The following is a 21,034-nucleotide window of genomic DNA, read 5'->3' on the forward strand; positions in this document are numbered from 1 at the left end:
CACTCTTCAACTCTCGGATGGTTCAGTCTCTGTGATAAAGCCGCAACCTCATCTCATTCCCCAGACCTCAAACCATTTTGAAATAGGTACTATGTCTACTTCTAATCATTATGTTTCATCTGCGGGAATTGAACATAGTTTACCTTTACATGCTCCTGCTTGGGTGATTGATACTGGTGCTAGTTGACATGTCTGTTTTGATCTCACTAGATTTACTGATACTCATTTGATCTCGAATACTGTTGTGACTTTGCCTGATGGTACTCGTATTGATGTTACTATCTCTGGTACTGTGATTCTCTCTGCTCATTTGACTCTTCATAATGTGTTGTTTGTGCCGCATTTTAAGTTCAACTTGCTTAGCATAAGTGCATTAACTGCCAACACGACTATCTCTGTTCTGTTTTCATCACATTCTTGCTATATCTTTCCTTTTAATCCCTTACCCTTAATTCAGGAGCATACTCAGGGCTCCATGATTGGGAAGGGTAATCTACACCAAAACCTATATCTGTTGGAGTCCTCTGTTCCTGTTCACAACACGATTGCACATACTCATACACTTGCTCAAATTTCATCTGATACTTGGCATCAACGCTTGGGACACCCATCATTCAACAAGATTCAACAACTGGCTAAAACATTAGAGATTTCTTCTTTGAAAATACCAAATGGTCATGTTTGTAGAGTCTGTCCTTTAGCGAAACAAAAACGCTTGTCTTTTCAATCTTCAGAAAATGTTTCTACTTCTCCTTTTGAGTTGCTTCATGTAGACATTTGGGGTCCCTTTCATGTACCAACTATTGATGAATACAAATATTTTTTTACCATTGTTGATGATCATACTCGTGTCACATGGCTCTATCTATTGAAAAATAAAAGTTCTGTTCAAACAGTCTTTCTTGAATTTCTTGCATACGTTGAGACTCAGTTTAATGCCAAGATAAAATCCATTAGGTCTGATAATGCACCTGAATTATCCTTTACTTCTTTGCCAAATCAGAAGCTATCTGAGTCTACTGGTACTCTACTACCCGATGCCTCTGTCTACAGGAAGATTGTGGGTCGTCTTTTGTATTTGACTCACACGAGACCAGACATTACTTATGCTGTCCATAAGCTCAGCCAGTTCATGTCGGCTCCTCGTTCAGATCATCTTACGACGGCTTATCGAGTGCTTCGGTACTTGAAAAATGATCCAGCACAAGGTCTGTTCTATAAAGCTAACGCTGAACTTACCTTGACTGCATTTAGTGATGCAGACTGGGCGACATGCCCTGACTCTCGACGCTCTGTCACTGGGTATTGTATGTTCCTTGGAACGTCTCTGGTGTCTTGGCGTTCGAAGAAACAACCAACGGTTTCTCGAAGCAGTTCTGAAGCAGAGTACCGTGCTATGGCGGATGCAACTTGTGAGCTCATTTGGTTATCATCTTTGCTTCAGTCACTTCATAGCTCTCCTTCTGGTCCTGCAACATTGTTTTGTGACAATATGTCTGCACTACATATTGCCTCTAACCCTGTGTTCCACGAACGGACAAAACATATAGAGAATGATTGTCATGTAGTTCGGGAACGGTTGCAGAGTGGATTCTTGAAGACTATGCACGTCAAGAGTGAACATCAGCTGGCTGATTTGTTCACTAAAGCGGTTCAACCGAGTGTCTTCAAGACTTTGATGTCCAGATGGGTATTCACAGGCTGTTCATTCCATCTTGAGGGGGGGGGGGGGGGGGGGGGGGTATTAGAGTTATTAAACCGGATTGTAGATATGATTAAACCGGTTAGCAATGTACATATAAATACTCATTGTATACGTTTATTTTTCATTAAGTGAAAATTACAGTTTAAAATCCCTAACAAACTTTACTCTCCCTCTCTTTTCATCACCATCTTCATCGAGCTTGAGCTCGAGCTTCACCAGCTCTAATAACAAAGGTGCAACCAACAACTAATTGACCAACTAGTTACAATAATTTTTTAATCAAATACAACCATAATGACTTCCCCTCAATTTTAAAACGTAAGCAACTTGACCACTTCTGTTCACCACTCGTTTCCCCTGTTTCGACACGTTCCGAAACGAGCCTAGCCCTAGGTACTACCTCATTAGCAAAGAGCTCGTGGTCCCCCCACACCATCGCATATACGGCAGCATCCATCAGGTGTCTTCACGTTGTTTCTCCCTATCACGTGTCCGCCTCTCCACGCGCTTCTGTTCCGCGTGGTTACAACTCCTTGGACCATGCCAGCTGGCAATAGTGCGAGTCCGGCTGGCTAGTTGCCTTATCCAACTTTTTATAAACGAAAGGGAATGGTACTACGACGAGGCTGTCACTTCTTCGTACGTCATGGTCCAATCGGATTGGTCGTCAAATACGTTGTGAAAAACGACATGACAGCAAAGCAAAGACTTGGTGACGGTCTTTAAAAAAAATCAGAGTCATAGTTACTTCTATTTAACCAGTAAAATCATAACAACTTCTAAATAAAACAATAACTAAAATAATAATAATATTCCTTTTGGTATTCACTAGGAGTGTTCAATCCGGATATCGGTTCGGTTTCAGTTCGGTTTTTTTGGTTTTCAGTATTTCGGTTAGTAAAATATAACTACCATTCTAAATCCATATTTACTTCGGTTCGGTTCGCTTTATATACCGTCGGTTTTCGGTTTATTCGATTTTATACCAAAAAACATAATTATTTTGTTTGAGATCATATTATATGAATTTTAGAGTCATATTGTCAACACAGTCATTTATTAAAAATATATTACATGTTCAAATAAATGAACAAAAAAGTAAAAATGTTTCTACCATCAAATAAAATAATCAAATCTATAACTAAAATCAAAGCTTGAAATTTTGAAAATAAAAATTTGAAACAAAACAGAAACATGAAAGAAAAGTTTTTCCACTCTTCCATATTTAGTGTTCATTAAAGTCATGCTTTTTCAATTGAAATTTTTTCATTAATTATTGTCCATCAAATTTATAATCTTCAAAATTTTTTAGTGAAGGCTAAAATAAATCAAAAAGATAAAAAAAAGACTTAGACAATAAAATGTCTGAATTGCGATGTATTGTTATTTAGTTATAATTCAAGTGTTTTACAAATTAAAGTTTTTTATTACTATAAAATTATAGTTAGTAATAGTTATTAACATAAATTTAACTTTTGTAACAAAATAGATTTTCATGTATATTATTATAAAATAGGCCCGGAATGAATCATAAGATCCAGCTCCGAGTAACAAAGGGCCGCAGCCCCGGTACTCCCTGAAATGGACCCAGCCTGCACCCAATTGTCTCGAACACCACCACTAGAGCTCAAGTGAACCTTAGTGATGCTGGGAAGTGAGCAAAGACCAAACGCGATAATGCGGCAGCGAACGACTCGAGAACCACCACTACGCATGTAGTCGCCGAGAACCGGTGAGCTGAAATTGGAGCTGCTAACGCCTTTACTTGCCATGGCAAAGACACATTAAGAACAAGGGTATACTTCAACACGAAGACCAAAGCCTCCGGAGAACAACAAAACAGGGAATCAAGAAAAAAAGATCCAATGTGTGGAAGCAAATACAAACAGCCACTGAAGCTGCATAGACAACAGCCCTTTAAACCGCTTGCAAAGCCTACGCGAGACAGACTGACCTCGAGCACCAACCCGCCTGCATACTCAAGCCCACATCCCGCCAACGTGGTAGTGAAATCCACCAAAGCACACAACAACAAAGGACAGAACCCAGCGTTGTACGGCCCGTCGAGATCCGAGAGACAGCCAACCAAGATCTGAGACCTTCCCACGCCGATTAACCGCCTAGGACTAAGCAGAGGCCGCTAAGGTCCCGGAGGAGCCAAACCTTCCCCCTTCCTCACGAACCGAAGCCGCAAAACGAGATCAAAGAGAGGAAATTGACCTCGAACCTGAACCCACAAAAAGCCGACCGCAGCCATCGCCCTCCACTCGACCTCCTCGCTGATGCCCCAGTGAAAGCAGAGAGACCCCCGAAGCCGTATTCCTCTGCAGCAGAGCGTGCAACAGGACCAAACCCTAGCCCAGGACATCACACATATCGAATGAGAGTGAGACAGACGAGACGGCAGCAACGAGACGAAACTAAAGCAGTAGACGGCGAGACCTCCGGCGCCGGTACGCGCTCGCACGCGCCACCGGACGCCGGGGGAAAGTTTGATTAAGTTTTGGGTCGCGAGAGAGAAGTAGGGGAGGAGAGAGAGAAGAGAGAGATTCTAGATTAAAATAAAAGTAACCATACATATTTTATTTATGTAGCTAACTAATTTTATGTATATCTAATAGACTAATACATATAATTATCTACTTTTTTATCTCTATTTTTAATTGGTGATCTTTTCAATAAATCAAAAAGTTTAGAATATATATATATATATATATATATATATATATATATATATATATATATATATATATATATATATATGAAAGTTTTAATCAAATTAAGCATGTTAATTATCCATATTAGAAAAGTAAGATTGGCCAATTAATCTTTTATCTTTCTATTCTGTAATTAACATTTTCATTATGAAAAAAATAAGAAAAAATTGGCTTTGGACTGGAGAAAAACATAATGGTGAGAGTAGATTTGTTAATCGAAATACAAGGGTATATATGATATTACTGTAAAATACACATATGCGGCTGGAAACAGAGATTTTTATTTTTTTTCTTTCTCTTTTTGAAATTTGAGTCTTCAATATATTTTTAATTTTGAAATTTGGGGGCATCACTCAAGCTCTCGATTTGGCTTTGATGGGTGCGTAGATCTTGTTGAGTTTGCAAGTGCGTGGATTCCTCTAGCCATCAGAGACAACAAAGATGATTTCTAGGTCGTACACGAACTTGCTAGACCTTGCGTCAGGGAACTTCCCTGTGATGGGGAGAGAGCGCAGCAGGAGGCTTCTTCCTAGAGTAATGACAGTTCCTGGTAACGTCGCCGAGTTCGATGACGACGATCAAGCTTCCTCCGATAATCCCTCTTCCGTTTTTTCTGATCGAATGATCATCGTCGCGAATCGTCTCCCCTTGAAATCCGAGAGATGAAACGACGACGGAACCTGGAGCTTCATGGGATCAAGACTCATTATATCTCCGGCTCAGGGACGGCTTCCCCGAGGATATGGAGGTCTTATACGTCGGATCTTTGAGCAGAGATGTAGACTCACACGAACAAGAACACGTGGCGCAAATTCTCTTGGAGAAATTCAAATGCGTACCGACTTTCTTACCACCCGATTTGCGGTCAAAGTACTATGACAGATTCTGCAAGAGGCAGTTATGGTCGTTATTCCACTACATGCTTCCGTTTTCGCCTTCTAACGGTGGGATATTCGATCGGTCTATGTGGGAGGCTTACGTGGCAGCCAACAAACTCTTCTTCCAGAAGGTCATAAAAGTTATAAACCCTGACGATGATTTTGTATGGATTCATGATTATCATCTGATGGTTCTACCTACTTTTTTAAGAAGACGGTTTAACCGTATCAGGATGGGGTATTTCCTTCACAGCCCCTTCCCTTCCTCCTAGATCTACAGGTCTCTCCCCATTCGCGAAGAGATTCTCAAGGTGTTGCTTAACAGCGACCTCATCGGCTTCCACACGTTCGATTACGCGCGTCACTTCTTAACCTGCTGCAGCCGGATTCTAGGGTTGGAGTATCAGTCCAAGAGAGGATACATTGGGCTGGAGTATTACGGGAGGACCGTGGGGATAAAGATCATGCCCGTGGGGATCGACATGGGACGGATCCAGTCTGTGATGATAGACTCAGAGGAGGAAGGGAAGGTGATGGAGCTCAGAAGGCGTTACGAAGGCAAGACGGTGTTGCTTGGGATCGATGATATGGATATTTTCAGGGGGATCAACCTGAAGCTGCTAGCGATGGAGCAAATGCTTAAGCAGCACTCTACCTGGAGAGGGAGAGCCGTTTTGGTTCAGATTGTGAATCTCGCTAGGGATAAAGGGATTGACATTGAGAAAACACGTGGCGAAATCGAAGAAACATGTAGGAAGATCAACGAAGAGTTTGGATACCACCAACCTATTGTATATATTGACACTCCAATTTCGATAACTGAGATCAATGCTTATTATCATATCGCTGAGTGTGTGGTCATTACGGCCGTTAGAGATGGGATGAACCTGACTCCTTATGAGTATATAGTATGTAGACAGGGTGCAAAGAAGAGCGTGTTGGTTGCGTCAGAGTTTATCGGATGCTCTCCTTCCCTTAGCAGAGCGATTAGGGTGAATCCGTGGAATGTTGAAGCGACTGGTGAAGCGCTGAATGAGGCCTTATCGATGAGTGATGGTGAGAAACAGCTGCGGCATAAGAAGCATTACCGGTACGTTAGTACTCACGACGTTGTGTTTTGGTCGAGGAGTTTCTTGCAAGATGATATATGGTGTTTTATACATCTTGTATATATGCTTTTAAATTGGTTTTCAAGTCTTTATCGAGTCTTCCTAGTCCTTTTCGAGTCATTACAGGTCTGGAGTTGCATTGGATGGGAGATGAACCAGCTGGAACAAAAGAGGCAGAAAACAGTGCAATTTGGTGATTTTCACGCAGAACAGTCTTGATGACTGTTCTGGATAGCGGAGCAACCCGAGTGACTGTTCCGAGGGAGTGTTCCAGCGGCAGAGATTTTTAAGGAAACAACAACTTATTTCGGGATTTGCCCTAATCTCTCTATTTTCTCTCCCAGCCGCCTGTGGTTTTGATATATCTTCTTTTTCTGTTTTTCCTTATGATACTACGCTGTTTTGGGAGAAGAAACCAGACCTTAGAGTTGGAGACTTGTGATTTGATACTTTGTAAAGGGAGAAGGCTCCTTCTCTCTCACCATAGAGAAGAACCCCCTGAACCCTTATTCTATTTTATCTACACATGTTTTATTCAGTCTTTGTCTCTGTGTTTTCTTGCTCCATGGCTGAGTAGTCAGCTTGCTTAGTCTAGGGTGTTAGGGTGTTAGATCTGTGAGCTTGACATAAATAAGTTATAAATCGATTGTCTTCATTCACTGTTGTTCTTAAGGCTTGCATCAAGTTAACCACTTAGTGCCTGATTCTAGGTTTAATCTATTCATCAAAAGTGTTATAGGTTGCTAGACATAACTTGAATGAGCATTGCATCCCTAACCAGCGAAAGTAGATGTTAGGGTGTTTTGTGAACATATCGGACTTGACCTCTATTGCTTGTTGTCGCATCTTGATCCAAACGAGAGTTTAGGTATCAAGATCGATCAGCATAGGGAGCAGTACCACGACAGTGGACTGTTCTACTTGAGTGATCCGAGTTCTAGACTGGTCTTTAATCGAACTTGAATAATTGTTTGGCTCACACTTGTTTAACACCCGACCAAACCACCCTAGGCTAGCATTTTTATCATCTGAAATCTTTAATTAATCTTATTACTTGCTTGTTACGAAACCTTAATCTCAAAACCCCATCATTGTTTTAGCTAAGTATTGATCCCATAAGGATAAAGTGTAATTGTTGGTCTCTGTGGATTCGATCCTAAAGTGCTACATCGACATACCATTCGATTGTGGTAGTGTGCACATTAGGTTATTTGGTGTGCGTATACACGTAATATCAAATTGGCGCCGTTGCCGGGGACCATCTTTTTACCTTTATTTTTCGGTTATTTATTTAGTCTAAGACCTCTAACTTGCCTTATCCTTTTTGTTGCAGCTAATGTTCCAGGTGCATGACCAGTAGACATACTCGGAGAAACGCACAAGGAGAGTTAGTTACATTTACCAACCAGGAGCTAGCAAGGTTAGAAAGAACAAATCGTCAACAGCCAAGGCAAACTGACACCACTATGGGTGATCACGCCAATCAGGATGATCTCGCTGCGGCTATGGCACTCATGCAGCAGCAGATGCAACAAATGCAGCAGACCATCCAGGCTCAGCAGGATGCTGCTGAACAGGCTGCTCTCGCGCGGCAGGAACAACAGGCAGACTGTTCCAATCGGGCAGAGAAACCTTCCGCGTAACATCCCTACTACGCGCTCTGCCATTGTTCCTCCACTCTGCACCAGGCAGGACTTCGAGATCAAGCCTGCTTTGATCGGTCTAGTACAGAGAAAGGTGTTCTCTGGTCTCTCTACAGAAATTCCAATGGAGCATATTGAGAGCTTCGAAAAAGTCTGCAGTTTCACTCGCGCTAATGGTGTTCCACCAGATTACATCAGGTGCATGTTATTCCCATTCTCTCTTGATGGAAAAGCTGCACGGTGGTTGAACTCTCTCCCTACCGGCTCTCTCACTTCATGGGAACAGGTCCGATCAGCGTTCCTCAGCCATTTCTACTCTAAGGCGAGAACAGCTGCATTGAGGAACAAGATCACCTCCTTCAAGACAGCTCACTGATGAGCCTTTCTGCGACGCATGGGAGCGCTTCAATGACTATCGCAGAGAATGTCCTCACCATGGATTTGATGATGATTATCTCCTGGACATTTTCTATGATGGAGTGGACTGGAAATACCAAGGTGCTCTAAACTCTGCGAGCAATGGAGATTTCATGACTCAAACCACTGCTGGAGCGTTTAAGCTGATTGAGAACATGGCTGCTAGCTCAGCTAATAAGAAAGAGGAGAGTGATTGCTCCATGAAAGGGAACAGTTCTGACGCCCAGAAAATAGATGAGCTGACTGCCAAGGTTGATCAGCTACTGAAAAACAACCAAGGGCACGTCTTCAGCATGGAGCAAGCTACGGCTGGGCATATTCAGAACCAGAACAAGCGACAACCGCAGAGCAATCAGCAAGCTGTTCCAGCTAACGGGAACAGTCAACCAGATGAGCTGAAGGGTCTGGGTATGATGATGCAACAATTGTTGCAGGGTCAGCAGGTTCAGGCCAAGGCGTTGAATCAGGTAACCACAGAAATGGACACCAGGATGGGCAACATGTTCACTGAGCTGAATAACAAGTATGACAATCTTGCGATCCACATAAGAAAGATCGATGTTCAGCTTGCTCAAACAGCTGAGAGTGTCAAGAGGCAACAAGAGACGCTCCCTGGAAGAACTGATAAAAATCCTAGGACTGAGCACTGTAATGCAATAGAGCAGCCGTTCGCTGAGACTGCTCCAGGCGCAGAAGAGAGAGCAGAGCAGTCTGCTAGCTCTGGAGTGACTGCTCCTAGCGAACCTGCTGAGACTCCACCATCTCGAGTCTATGTTTCCAAGGTTCCCTATCCAATTCCACCTAGACATCTGATGGATCCCATTAGTGAAGAGCAGCTGATAGGTTTTAACAAGATGGTGAGAAGGCTTCCTAAAGAACTTGCATTCGAAGATGCTCTGCAGATTCGTCCATTGCTCCAGTTCTTTAAAAACTGTAGAGAGACTCAAGAGGAGATCAAGGTCCTCTATACCAAAGCACTGTCTACACCAGCACTGAAGGTATTGCCTAAGGTTGATGATCCTGGAAAGTTTGTTTTCCCATGTTCCATCGCAGGAACAACCTTCAAGGACGCTCTTTGTGACTCTGGTTCTTGTGTGAATCTCGTCTCAAAGGCTATTGTAGACGATTTGGGTATTGCTGATGTTGAGCGTTCTCAGCTGACCCTGACCTTTGCAAACTCTTCCAGAGCAGTCCCATATGGAACCATCCGCAGCCTTCATGTTCAAGTAGGGGAATGCATTGTTCCTGCTGAGTTTCAAGTTGTTGAGATGAACAAGGATCATGAGATGCCTTTGATATTTGGAAGGACATTCATGGCTACTGTTGGAGCAACCATCGATATGCCCAACAAGAGAGTCTGCTTCTCCAACATCAACAAGAAAGTTTTCTACAAGGCTGTACCCACCAGATCTTCCTCATCACACGCCTCTTGCATCTCAGTGTTTGATGTAGAAAAGCTGAAGGTTGTTCCAGAGAAGGAGCATGGTGATAAGGGTGAGAGCAGGCTGTTTTCTGATGAAGATCCTAGCACTGATCCTACTAAATTCAGAGGGAATTCAAGGGTGAAACAGAAAGTCCAGAAGAAAAGGGTCAAGGGAGATCCTACAATGACTTTGATACCTCTCAAGTGTGATGAGAACTCCATTGAGTATGAGGTAAAGTGCAAGGGTACCTCCAAACCGTTCTCTAAAGTCAGAGCCATTCTCACACATGAGCTGAAGGAGAAAGGAGAAGCTGCTGTGAAAGGGTTGCTGAGCAGAGTTCTGAAGCTGAACATGTCTGATTGTGGAGCTTGTTTTGGAACAGGCCCTCCTGCTCAACCCGACTGATCCCAGTCACCAAGTCAAGCTAGAGACTTAAACCAAGCGCTTGGTGGGAGGCAACCCACTGGTGAGTGTCATTAACATTAGGATTTTCTTTTTACTTATTTTTGTTTTTAGTTTGTTGAGTCTCAGGTCATAAATCAGAAAATCCGAGACCCTTGACTGGAGCAAGCAGCTGGCTGCTCTCATTCCAGAGCATCCTTTGCTGGAGCAACCGCGTCTTGCTCTGTCAGGCTGCTCCGCGCCAGGTAAGTATCTCGAACAAAAAAAAATGTTTATTCTTGATTTCACCTTCTCTCTGATTTATTTTCACACCAGGGACGTTGTGAAGTAAGTCTGGGGGAGGGTTTTCGTCGTTTACTAACTCGTTTCTTTCTTTTGTTTTTCTTTTGGGTCAATTTGAGTCAGTTTTTATTGAGTCAGTCAAAACTTTGTGGGAATTAGGACCTTATTCTGTGTTGATCACTGACCACCTCGTGCTTTAGTTATCTTATTCAGTGACCTTAGCAGTGGCGAAAGACACACATGTGGACCTGGAACACCCTGACATATCTCACTTGATTCTCCAGAAGTTCTCAGCCGATCAGGTTACACTGGGTAGACTTAACTCCACCTTACTTGAACCTAATCTTGACTGAAATTCTTCTTGTTATGGGCATTAGATCAGGGAAACGAGAACACACTCAGGACTTCTTATCCTTTTTATCCATCTTGCTGATCCTGAGTGGCTAGCTCATCTTTAGCTAGTTCCCACCCTGCACCTTAGCCTTTATTCCACCTTCATGCATTTGTTTTTCAGTGTCATATGTGCAGATATGTGCAAAAAGGTCGGAGAGGAAAGGATCAACGCAGCCTGCTACTCGTTACTGCTGCAGAAATTCAGTCAGAAAGGAGAACAAGCAGATTAAGGGAGCAACTGCTCCATAACCAATGAACTGCGCAAGAGCAGGGGTGGAGAACCAGAATGGTTGCAAATCAGAACCACCAGTGGCACTCAGAACGATCATGTATTACCTCCTTCTTCGTCACATCACCATATCAGTCTTCAAAAAAAAAAAAAAAAAAAAAAAAAAAACGAGATTAATGTGATGGAGAAGGGGAAGAAAGAAAAGAAACATGGAGCCACTGGAAAGGTCGAGCAAGAAGTTGGTACCAAGTATTGAAGAGTGTGTAGAGGAAAGTAGAAAGCAGAACAATCAGTTGCCTGTTCCGTCATCAGAACAGTCGCACCAGATAGAGCAAAAACGAGTAGAGGCTGTGGACATCAATGGATCTATCCTCTCTTGCCATTTTGTGTGATATCCTGCATCCTCTTCAATGAAATGGTAGCCCCTAAACACTCTTAACTCCACCATTAAATAGCCTGTTCCACACCTAGACCGTCTACCCTGAATGATGCCTGTGATGAGAAGCTCACGCTACTCTTAAATGAATGTAGGGAGTTCTGTCTCGATAGTGTTGCTTTTTCAGGTTTGAGATGAAGAGTATGGAGCCGATTTTTGAACAGCAGTCAGTGGGGTTCCGGTAAGGGTGTGTTGTCCTAGTTTTACTGCTTGTATGGTTCAGAGATTCGTGGTTAAAGTATGGTTGCTGAGAATAGGAGAGTTCCCACACTTTCAAACCTTTCTCCCTGTTCTTGATACTTGACATTGTTTGAGGACAAACAAGGATCTAAGTCTGGGGGAATTGATATATGGTGTTTTATACATCTTGTATATATGCTTTTAAATTGGTTTTCAAGTCTTTATCGAGTCTTCCTAGTCCTTTTCGAGTCATTACAGGTCTGGAGTTGCATTGGATGGGAGATGAACCAGCTGGAACAAAAGAGGCAGAAAACAGTGCAATTTGGTGATTTTCACGCAGAACAGTCTTGATGACTGTTCTGGATAGCGGAGCAACCCGAGTGACTGTTCCAAGGGAGTGTTCCAGCGGCAGAGATTTTTAAGGAAACAACAACTTATTTCGGGATTTGCCCTAATCTCTCTATTTTCTCTCCCAGCCGCCTGTGGTTTGATATATCTTCTTTTTCTGTTTTTCCTTATCATACTACGCTGTTTTGGGAGAAGAAACCAGACCTTAGAGTTGGAGACTTGTGATTTGATACTTTGTAAAGGGAGAAGGCTCCTTCTCTCTCACCATAGAGAAGAACCCCCTGAACCCTTATTCTATTTTATCTTCACATGTTTTATTCAGTCTTTGTCTCTGTGTTTTCTTGCTCCATGGCTGAGTAGTCAGCTTGCTTAGTCTAGGGTGTTAGGGTGCTAGATCTGTGAGCTTGACATAAATAAGTTATAAATCGATTGTCTTCATTCACTGTTGTTCTTAAGGCTTGCATCAAGTTAACCACTTAGTGCCTGATTCTAGGTTTAATCTATTCATCAAAAGTGTTATAGGTTGCTAGACATAACTTGAATGAGCATTGCATCCCTAACCAGCGAAAGTAGATGTTAGGGTGTTTTGTGAACATATCGGACTTGACCTCTATTGCTTGTTGTCGCATCTTGATCCAAACGAGAGTTTAGGTATCAAGATCGATCAGCATAGGGAGCAGTACCACGACAGTGGACTGTTCTACTTGAGTGATCCGAGTTCTAGACTGGTCTTTAATCGAACTTGAATAATTGTTTGGCTCACACTTGTTTAACACCCGACCAAACCACCCTAGGCTAGCATTTTTATCATCTGAAATCTTTAGTTAATCTTATTACTTGCTTGTTACGAAACCTTAATCTCAAAACCCCATCATTGTTTTAGCTAAGTATTGATCCCATAAGGATAAAGTGTAATTGTTGGTCTCTGTGGATTCGATCCTAAAGTGCTACATCGACATACCATTCGATTGTGGTAGTGTGCACATTAGGTTATTTGGTGTGCGTATACACGTAATATCACAAGATTTAGAGAGGATATGTGTGGATCATTTCAAGAAAAGGTGTTGGGGGATGGGGATTAGTTTTGGTTTTCGAGTTGTGGCGCTTGATCCTAACTTTAGGAAGCTTTCGATACCATTGATTATTTCGGACTATAAGAGGGCGAAAAGCAGAGCTATACTGTTGGATTATGACGACACTCTGATGCCTCAGAACTCTATTAACAGAGCTCCTAGTCAGGAAGTTATGAACTTCTTGGATGCGCTCTGTGAGGACAAGAAGAATTCGATTTTCATTGTGAGTGGAAAAGGAAGAGAAAGCTTAGGTGAATGGTTCTCTCCGTGCAAAAACATTGGAATTGCAGCAGAGCATGGTTACTTCTTGAAGTACGTTTTAAATGTGTACAGTTCTTCTCCTTCAGTGTTTAGCAACATGTGACTTCTTGTCTATTTGTTAGGTGGCCAGGCAGTGAAGAATGGGAAACATGTGGCCAGGGAACTGATTTTGGTTGGAGCAGATCGTGGAGCCTGTGATAAAACAGTACACTGAATCTACGGATGGCTCTTCAACTGAAGTTAAAGATAGTGCTCTGGTTTGGCAATACAGGGATGCGGATCTGGGTTTTGATTCTTTGCAAGCAAAGGAAATGTTAGAGCATCTAGAGAGTGTTCTAGCTAATGAGCATGTTGCAGTTAAGAGCGGTCACTACATTGTTGAAGTCAAGCCTTAGGTAAGTAAATTTTTTTCTGATTGATCCAAAGCATTCTTGGTACTTTATTCTTGTTTTTTTTGTAAAGGGAGTGAGCAAAGGATATGTGTCAGAAAAGATATTTTCATCAATGTCTGAAGAGGGGAAACCAGTTGATTTTGTGCTGTGTATTGGAGATGACCGATCTGATGAAAACATGTTTGAGGCGATTGTTAATGCAATGTCGAAGAACTTGCTATGCGGAGATACTCTTGTGTTTGCATGCACAGTTGGGCAAAAGCCAAGCAATGCTAAATATTATTTGGACGATACTATGGAAGTGAGAAGCATGCTTGAATCTCTAGCTGAAGCATCAGAGGCTTCGAACTTCTCTATGCGTGAACTTGACGATGCCCTTTGATTTGGAAACCAGAGTCTTTGCCAGGTTTTTTTTGCTCTATGATCTCAGTTCCGGTTCCTACTTGCTCTCATTCTACAACGATGGTTTTGTTCTCATAAATGAATAGTGTGCATAAATGGCTAAAGAGATGATACAGACAAAGACAAGGAAAACAAGAGAAGAGAGTGGTGTTTGGTCTGCTGTGACTGAAAGAAAGAAAGAATAAAAGGCAATGTGAAGTTTTGTTCTGTTCAGATGGTGTTTGGAGAGCAAAAGATGAGGAAAATTAGTTGTTTGGTTTCTTAAAAGCTTTGCAGGATGTTGAAGTAGCAACAAGCCAACAAGCCAAAGCTTTGATCTTCATTTTCACTTCTAATATTGTTATTATTACTATAATTGGATGATCTTGGTGAACTTTCGTTTTGGATTCGACTGTTCATTGAATATGAGAAAGCAAAACTGTGAAAGAATGTAGTAAAGATATGGTGTTTCAAAAAAAAGAGTACAGTTTAATAGCCCATTGGGCCGTACATATTTTGTCGCTTACTGTCGGGTTGCTTTTTTCAGGCTTTCATTAAATTCCTTCACCCTCTTTTTTTTTTGATTGGTTGAATTGCATTGATGAATGAGTGATGAGCTTTGCAAAGGAAAAGACCAATGGAGAAGGGAACTGATGGGAAGATGAAGAGTGTGGCTTCGATTCCGGAGAACTACGTATCCATTCTTCAGCTTCAAGAGCGCTGGATGAAGGGGAAAGAAAGGAAACACAAGGAAAGAGACTTAGGAGTGAAGCAGCAGCAGGTTAATGGACAAAGAGAAGAAGTAGTAGAACCAATGGTGAATCTCGAGGAATGTTTTCACATCGATCGTCGGGAAAAAGAATCAAATTGCATTGAGAAAGAGGTCTCTGCAACTGTGAGCAAGAAGGGCGAAGATGGAGGATATTGGAGGGAGAGAAAGAAGAAATGGTCTAAGAAGAAGAATAAGAAGAATCAAGGTGGCTCTGTGAAAGAGGAGATTGAGATTCCATGAGATAATCTAACTAATACTAAAAGGATATATGAGCATCAGGGAAGACGTCCACGTCAGCTTGAAAAATCAACCAATGAGAAACGAGCTTTTTGCCATGTCACACCGGTGTTGGGCTGTTTTTTTTTTTGATCTGTAATGTGAGGTATTTAGCCCATAAGCCCGATCCAAGAGAAGCCCTAAAAAGCTGAAGATGAGACGATGAATCTCTCTCCGTCGTATCCACTTCTTCAACGGATCGTCGATCAATCGACACAGTACTCCATCTCTGTGCAATGAATCCTCCGAAAATCTCATTTATGGCTTCCTTTCGCCTTCCTCCCTCTAAATTTCTTTATAACATCCTTCTTCTTCCCAGATTAATTCCAACACAAAAATATTCTCTCAAGCCATGAATTCCAGCAGAAAATCCTCTGTTATCGTTTAACTTCTTCTTGGTTTTCTTTGTCTTTCATGCTCACCTATTTGTTTGTTTGTCTGATTTATAATGCTTCGATCCTGTAGAGGAGAGGCAAGAAGTTGTTACTGAAAAGGTTGTGTGTTACAAGCGCAAGCATATCACTATTGTGAAATCACTTGAACTGTTTGGTGAGTTATTTGCTTCTTTGTTGAGATATCTTAGTATTCTTTTCATGCGTAAATTTTTTCATTAAAGATAAAACTCAGCAACGCCTCTAAAATCCTTGGGATGAAGTTGGAGCATCAGTTGTCAAGGTATGCAGATTATAAAACTAAATATGAATAATAAATTATGTGCTTGTGTTTGTAGAGTTTGTACCTGCATTAGAGTTTAGACCTTTTGATTCTTGCATTTCAGAATTTTGGGCCGAGAGAGTAATAGAATCTACCTCTTAATATATAGCTTTGGACCGCTCACCGCATCAGCGCCAATCTGTTTTGTTTCATTTTTCTTCCTCTTATACTTAGGGTTATCTCTGTTTCAGCTGCCAACTGAAACAGAGCAAATTAATGAAGGAAATAATTTATGACATCGTTGAATTCATTACAGGCACTTGGCCTGATGTAACATAATTTATTATTCCTTTTTTTATGTGCATTCACATGTGAAAAAATTCTGTAAATGATTGTTTCAGAATCCTTCCTAAAACTTCTTGATTGTTGCATTGTCTATTTCCAGGTCCTGAAATATTTCTTTCCTTCACTGCAGATGGGAAGAACGTTCAAGATGGTTGATGACCAACTTTGTCCTTGGTCTTGGGCATTGCAGGTTTCCCACAGACGAGATAAAAACCTACTCTTACTTGTGTGGCTGTTTATGGTATAGATAAAATATGTTGTAGACTTGCATTACTTATTTATGTGATGATATGAAGCTTTTTTAGTTTCACTTTCTAGCTATTGCTTTGTCAAACTTCTCATTTTGTTTTCTTGGCTTGGGGTTGTTGCTTCTACTGCAAAACGAAGTTTTAGTAAGGATTTTGTGCTATGTAATACCGATTCATTTCATGGTTAGCTTATGTGTTAAACGTTGGGTCACAAAATCTTCCAACATTTTGTAACAATTTGACTATATATTCCTACTTTTTAGCTGTTCTCTGTTTGTACCAAAGCTATTGAATGTATTTATGTATTCTTGCGTGAACAAGTAAGCGAACTCTGTTTTATTACATATTTTACCTTGATATATTTGTAGAAAAATAATAATAAAGAAACAGACCTTACCAGGATTAAGGATGTTAAAGGTTGCGAAGAGAATAGGTGTCGACAAGAGCTGATCACCAGTCCATTAACCAAAAATGTAATATTTAGAGGAAGAATGGAAAAAAACCTTTTACCCAAGGTTAAGTTGATCAAAGTATCTACATACCAATTATATATAATAGTAATACAAAAACTCAACAAACTAAACATCAATTGGTTTATCAATTTTTGAAATTGTCTTATCTTATATTAGAATTAGTTATAAAACTTTCTTTTTAATAGTAACTCTTACAAAAAGGAAATAGTAATATATGAAATATCACCTTCTATACAAATAATTGGATTTTTAAACTCTTTTACTTGCATAATGCATACAAAAGATTGATGTTCTATTTATAATTAATGCATTTCACTTGAAAAATAAAACAAAAATCAAAATATGAAAATGAGTGGTTGAATTTTATTGGGAAACAAATAAAATTAACAAAAAATAATAAATCAAAATATATGTTTAATTTTTATTAATATATTTGCAAATTTTAAAACATCAATATTTTAAACTCAAAAGGAGTATATAATTAATATAATTTTTTTTATGTAGTATATAAATAATCCAGATAAAGATAATCTAGGAAGGTTCTCAATAATCGACTACAATTATCCTTTTTAATTTTATCAGATTTATGGTGATCATTTTAAATCAAAACTAAATGGTCGCTATAGAGATCAACTTCACCTAGGGATGGGCATTTAGATTTAATACGGCTTTAGTTTGATTTATTTGGGTCTAAAAAAAGCTTTAACCAAAATTAACCCAAATTAGTTTGGCTTGGTTTGTGTTTTGTTATTTCAGTTTAATCCGGATTGGTTTATGTTTGGTTCAGTTTTAGTTTGGTTTTGTTTTTGTTTGGTTCGGTTTAATTTTATTTTTCTGTGTTTGTTCAGTTCAATCGAACCACATATGTCATAAAGCTATTTATGTTCAGTTCATTGGTAAAAGTTACAAAAAAGAGTGTAAAATGGAGACTCAAACACATCATAGAGAGTTATTTAAACACTTAGACCAAGAGCGCCACTCCTTCAAACTATATTCATTCAGTAACAATCTTCATATGTAATTTAAAAATTGTGAATATTAAATAAAATCTTCACCATGTATAACTTTTTCAAACACCAGATTATGAGTTTAAAGCTACAACCCAACATAAAAGTAAAGACTAATTTCTTTGGGATGATGGCAAAATTCTTAATTTAGAAAGCCATTATTGGTTTATATGATTTAAATATAAAGTTTTGGTGATGGTTTTATTAAAAAATTGTATCATAAACTGGTTTGGTCAGTTATATTTTTATTTGTAGTATATTTTCATGAACAAGATTGGAGAATAATATTATCTTTACGTTTGGATCAATTTTTATTCAATATCAATACTATTAAAAGGAAATGAGTCTAAAAAAATCTACCTATAAAAGTTGTTTGGACCCTTTCATTTAACTCATTATTTTTTAATATTAACTTAAATTTATACTAACAATATGTTACCATATATTTCTCTAACAATAATATTCTTTTATTTATTTAAATTTCACTCCTAAATCCTAATCATTACTATTACTATATTTATCATTTTCATTTTTAATTGTAAAAACATTGAACTAATGTTTTATATTATCACTTTTATGATATAATATATGATTTAAAGTATATAAGATAAATTACAAGACATATATGTGTACATTCTAACTTCCTCTTTCGTTTATAATAAAGTAATCATATCATATATAAACTTTTCCACTAAAATCTCATATCATATACTAAACTTTCAACCGTCTATAATTTGATAATATTTTCATATTTAAAAATGATTTTTCTGAATATTCATGTTACCTTCACAAAAATGAAGAAATTCATTGGTTCTATTAAAGCTAACCCGACTTCACGATATCAGTATTGATTATTCAAGATTTTGAAAATTATTTGTTTAGATATTATACTTTTATATACTTTTCACTTAAAACGAATCAATATTATTAAAAGAAAAAAAGTTTTAAAAAATCTAATATAAAAAAGTTGTTGGAGTTATGTATAACTATTTATTATTTTTCTGATAATACATTAATCATTCTAAACATACAATATTTTAAATATTTTTAACAGATCTTAATATTATTTCTTATGATACCTTTACTCAGAAAAATATTTCATCAACCATATTTTTGTACAATAACGTTAAAAATCTATATCAAAAGGTTGTTGGACCTGATATGGACGTAATGGGTCCACATCTGTTCGGGTATTTAAGATCCTAAAAGAATTCGAAATATATAAAAAATCTGAAAAATATCTGAAACACGAAAAGTATTTGAAACTTCAAACAAATACCAAAAAAATTCAAATACCTAAAAATTTAAAATCTGACACAATGAACTGAAAAATACCCAAAATTTATCCAAATACCCAATTTTTTTTTAATTTGAAAAATTTACCTGAAATCAAAACTCTAATCGTAAACCAAAAACTTAAAAACAATATCCATAATACCGAAAACATATTCGAAATATCCAAATATACCTAATAAATACATATTTATGATCGGGTCTAGGGTAGGACTCAAACAAAGACCTGCGGGTCAAAAAAAAACTCAATAGGTTATCTTCTCTGGACCTGAACTAAACCTATAATTTTGGGTCGGTTCGGTTTGTTTTTTTGATCCGGATATAATTCTCAAGTCGAAATGAAAATTACGTAAAAGTGTACATATAAAATCTCAAATAAACTAATTTGTAGATTATATACCTGTTAAAAATTATGTTTTTCGATATAATAAAACTTTGTATTATAATATAATCCAACAACCCCGCGCTTTCCAAGCGCGGATCAAAATCTAGTTATTTCTATTAAAAACTGCTCAATTTGGTATTACAAATCAACAATTCTAAAGTTAAAAAAAAAGTTTAAATCAGGTGTATAATTTAAGATTGTTTTATACAAAACATCAATAAATAAGAGAAAATGTATTTTAAATCATAACGAGGTTTAGTTAACTTTTACTCATCTTACTTATTCTTTTATATATGATTTCCAGTAATAACAAAAAAAACATGTCATCAAATATCGTTTCTATCTTTGAGGAGGAATATCTTCATGGTAACCCTAGGCGACGAAGACGGCGACTCGACTGGTGATTCTCTGGCTGCTCCGACGACGGCTCTGGATGGCTCTGCTCCACCCCCGATGGAATCTCGTGATGGCGGCTCCCCCCCGATGGATTCTCGTGAAGGCGGCTCACCCACCCGGGAAGGAAATCGCTCACCGTGGACGAAATCCCCCATTGTCGAGCTTTTGCCTCCTCCAGTTGCTGTAAATGGTGTGGTGGAACTGACGATCCCGGATGAGATCTTGACTGATCCAAACCCTTTGTGGAGATGCTATGTGGTTGGGTATTTCATTGGGGATGCTCCTCATGTTGGATCCATCCACGCTACGGTGAACCGTCTCTGGCCTTCCCCGAAGATGGGAAGTAAAATTGATGTGCAGTTCTTGGAGAAGAACACAGTTTTATTTAGGATTGAAAATCCTCAGATGAGAGCTCGGGTGATTCAGAGGCGCTACTGGCATATTGCGGATATTCCATTGGTGGTCAATGAGTGGTCTCCGGAATCGGCTCTTCAGCCTCCAGACCTGTCGGCTATGCCCATTTGGATTGACCTTAAGGGTGTGCCGAGTATGCTTTTCTCTCATAAGGCATTGAAATGTTTGAGTCGTGCAGCAGGCAAATTTGTCAAACTACACCCTAGTACGGAAAAATGTTTGCGGCTTGACGTGGCTCGAGTTCTTGTTGAGGTTGATCTCCAGAAGCCACTGGTGGAGAGGATCAGCTTCGCGGATAAGGATGGTGTGCAAGTGGTGATTGATGTATGCTACCCCTGGTTGCCTCCGAGATGCAATATTTGCAATGCTTGGGGCCACAAGGGAGAGGCATGTAATTCGAGGAAGATTAAGGTTCTGCAAAAGGACAAGGAGATAGTAGTAGTGGCCCCGGAAGTTGAGATTAACGGGGATGGGCAGGTGAGGTATGCGATCACCCCAAAC

The 21,034-nt window shown here is 39.4% G+C and overlaps 2 protein-coding genes, 1 non-coding gene and 1 pseudogene across 3 annotated transcripts; 3 read left to right on the forward strand and 1 right to left on the reverse strand.

Annotated features, from left to right (window-relative positions):
* The first annotated feature begins 5,164 nt into the window (after window positions 1–5,164).
* Window positions 5,165–10,298, forward strand: LOC125575526 (probable alpha,alpha-trehalose-phosphate synthase [UDP-forming] 7). Its single transcript, XM_048743263.1, has 7 exons — window positions 5,165–5,464; window positions 5,573–6,394; window positions 8,904–8,936; window positions 9,135–9,251; window positions 9,407–9,467; window positions 9,922–10,031; window positions 10,131–10,298. Exons 1-7 carry the CDS (start codon window positions 5,165–5,167, stop codon window positions 10,296–10,298), a joined length of 1,611 nt encoding a protein of 536 aa, XP_048599220.1.
* On the reverse strand, window positions 8,387–8,494 carry LOC125579640. The gene has a single exon (XR_007317700.1). It is a non-coding gene; the product is annotated as a small nucleolar RNA R71 (small nucleolar RNA).
* Window positions 10,299–13,189: 2,891 nt separating the features above from the next.
* On the forward strand, window positions 13,190–16,833 carry LOC106427024 (annotated as a pseudogene).
* Window positions 14,908–15,282, forward strand: LOC106427033. The gene has a single exon (XM_013867765.2). It carries the CDS (start codon window positions 14,908–14,910, stop codon window positions 15,280–15,282), a length of 375 nt encoding a protein of 124 aa, XP_013723219.2.
* Window positions 16,834–21,034: the final 4,201 nt, after the last annotated feature.

Source organism: Brassica napus, chromosome A10, assembly GCF_020379485.1.
Source record: "Brassica napus cultivar Da-Ae chromosome A10, Da-Ae, whole genome shotgun sequence".
Taxonomy (NCBI): Eukaryota; Viridiplantae; Streptophyta; class Magnoliopsida; order Brassicales; family Brassicaceae; genus Brassica; species Brassica napus.